The sequence below is a fragment of the Schistosoma haematobium genome, chromosome 5 (assembly GCF_000699445.3).
Source record: "Schistosoma haematobium chromosome 5, whole genome shotgun sequence".
Classification (NCBI taxonomy): domain Eukaryota; kingdom Metazoa; phylum Platyhelminthes; class Trematoda; order Strigeidida; family Schistosomatidae; genus Schistosoma; species Schistosoma haematobium.
In genome coordinates this window covers 5,843,484-5,845,216 of record NC_067200.1, presented here as the reverse complement: position 1 = coordinate 5,845,216, position 1,733 = coordinate 5,843,484, and the positions used below count along the sequence as shown (strand labels likewise).

Genomic DNA, 1,733 nt, shown 5'->3' with positions numbered 1-1,733 from the left:
TTATTATTAATATTCCAGGGGTGTAATTATAATAAAACTGTTTAGATAATTTCTACATTGGTTTATTAATAAACAGATTGATAGTAAGAGAAAGAGAGGGCAAACAAGAGAGAGAGAGACAGAGAAAGACAGGAGAAAGAGAGAGAGAGAGGGAGGAGAGAGAAGATAAAAAGTTGATTCGTTTTTTTCAGATGTTTAAATTGTTGTGTTGTTACTTAAACATAAATTACATTCAATTATTCTAAAATCAACTTATGTAATTGACCTATTCAATTGAATATTAATAAATAACTAGAACTATATAAATTGAATTCTATTCAATATGGATACTATAATGCAAGTTGGAGGATATTCTAATTTATCTAATTTAATACATATTAATGAAAAGCATAGTTTTCATATAACTGAAAGTTCTAATACAACAACTACAACAACTTCCATATCTATGTCAACATTACAAACATCAACAAAATTAACTAAAACCTTAAATCATTATTCTATATTATCAGAAATGAATCAAAGAAATAATTATCATAAATTAAAATTACAAGAACAATATCAATCTAATCAAAATATAAGTGATCATCATCATCATAATAATAATAATAAAAAGGATAAACGAACTAGATACACTGAGGATAATATTCACGATCCATCCTCTATGATCAATTATATAGATAATAGTAGTAATAATAGTACTTATGAAAATGATCTAATTGTTAAAGATGATGATATGGATGAAGATGATGTTGACGATGATGTTGATGATGATGATAATAATAATGATGGTAATGAAGACAGTATTGATATTGAACATTCTATTAAGAATTTTAATAATAACAATAATCAAAATATTCATTTATTAAATACTCCAAAATTAATTACGCAAATGTATAAAAATACTAGTAGAAAGAAAATTTCACGTTTAGATATAAATAATGAACAATTATATCAAGGAACACCGATGACAACAACGACACTGACGACGACGACGACGACGACAACAACAACAACAACAACGACAATCACTGATCAATATTCATCAAGTCACGATATTAAACGGATAACAACTTATCCTACATCTAGTAAGTGATTCATAATTCATATATGAATGATAAAATTGTTTTTCTTTGTTTTAATGATTAATTCTTTGAAAGATTACATCATCAACTATTTTCTTTTAGTTAAGCAAAAATCAATTTTAGATTCCCTTGGTCCTAATCAAGTTAGTAGCATAGATGTATGATGTGGAAAGGTTTTATACTACGATTAAATAGTTATTATTATTATTGACTTTATTCAATATTATATTTCTGGTATAATATAGAATCCTCAGCATAAAGTATTTCAACAAGTTTTCTTTTCTTATTTCTTGATCGATCCTTGAGATAAATATTGAGTGGTCGCCAGTTAGATGTTGGCAGTTCAGGAATCGACATTTGAATAATGTACATTGTTTTCGATGCATATTGTCAGCAACCACGATGTCTTTGATTGGATCCTTTTGTAACTTGTTCAGCGAAATGTCGTAAGCTTTTCACAAACGTACCTGAATAGCTTATGCGTCTAATCAGCATAATGATGTGTTAAAACAGACTAGAAAACTGATAACTTGTCGAAATAAACATATGGCAGGAACAGGTAGCCCAGATATCCAAACAGGCCGACTTTCTGATATATAATGGTTGTTTAGTTAAAGTTATTCTGTGATGTGACTCCATACAAAGAAATAT

General features: G+C 27.8%; 1 protein-coding gene across 1 annotated transcript; it reads left to right on the top strand.

Annotated features, from left to right (window-relative positions):
* Positions 1-322: 322 nt before the first annotated feature.
* On the top strand, positions 323-1,093 carry MS3_00009033 (uncharacterized protein; the record flags this gene model as incomplete). The annotated part of the gene is made up of 1 exon (XM_012941101.1): positions 323-1,093. One exon carries the CDS (start codon positions 323-325, stop codon positions 1,091-1,093), a length of 771 nt encoding a protein of 256 aa, XP_012796555.1.
* Between the last annotated feature and the right edge of the window lie 640 nt (positions 1,094-1,733).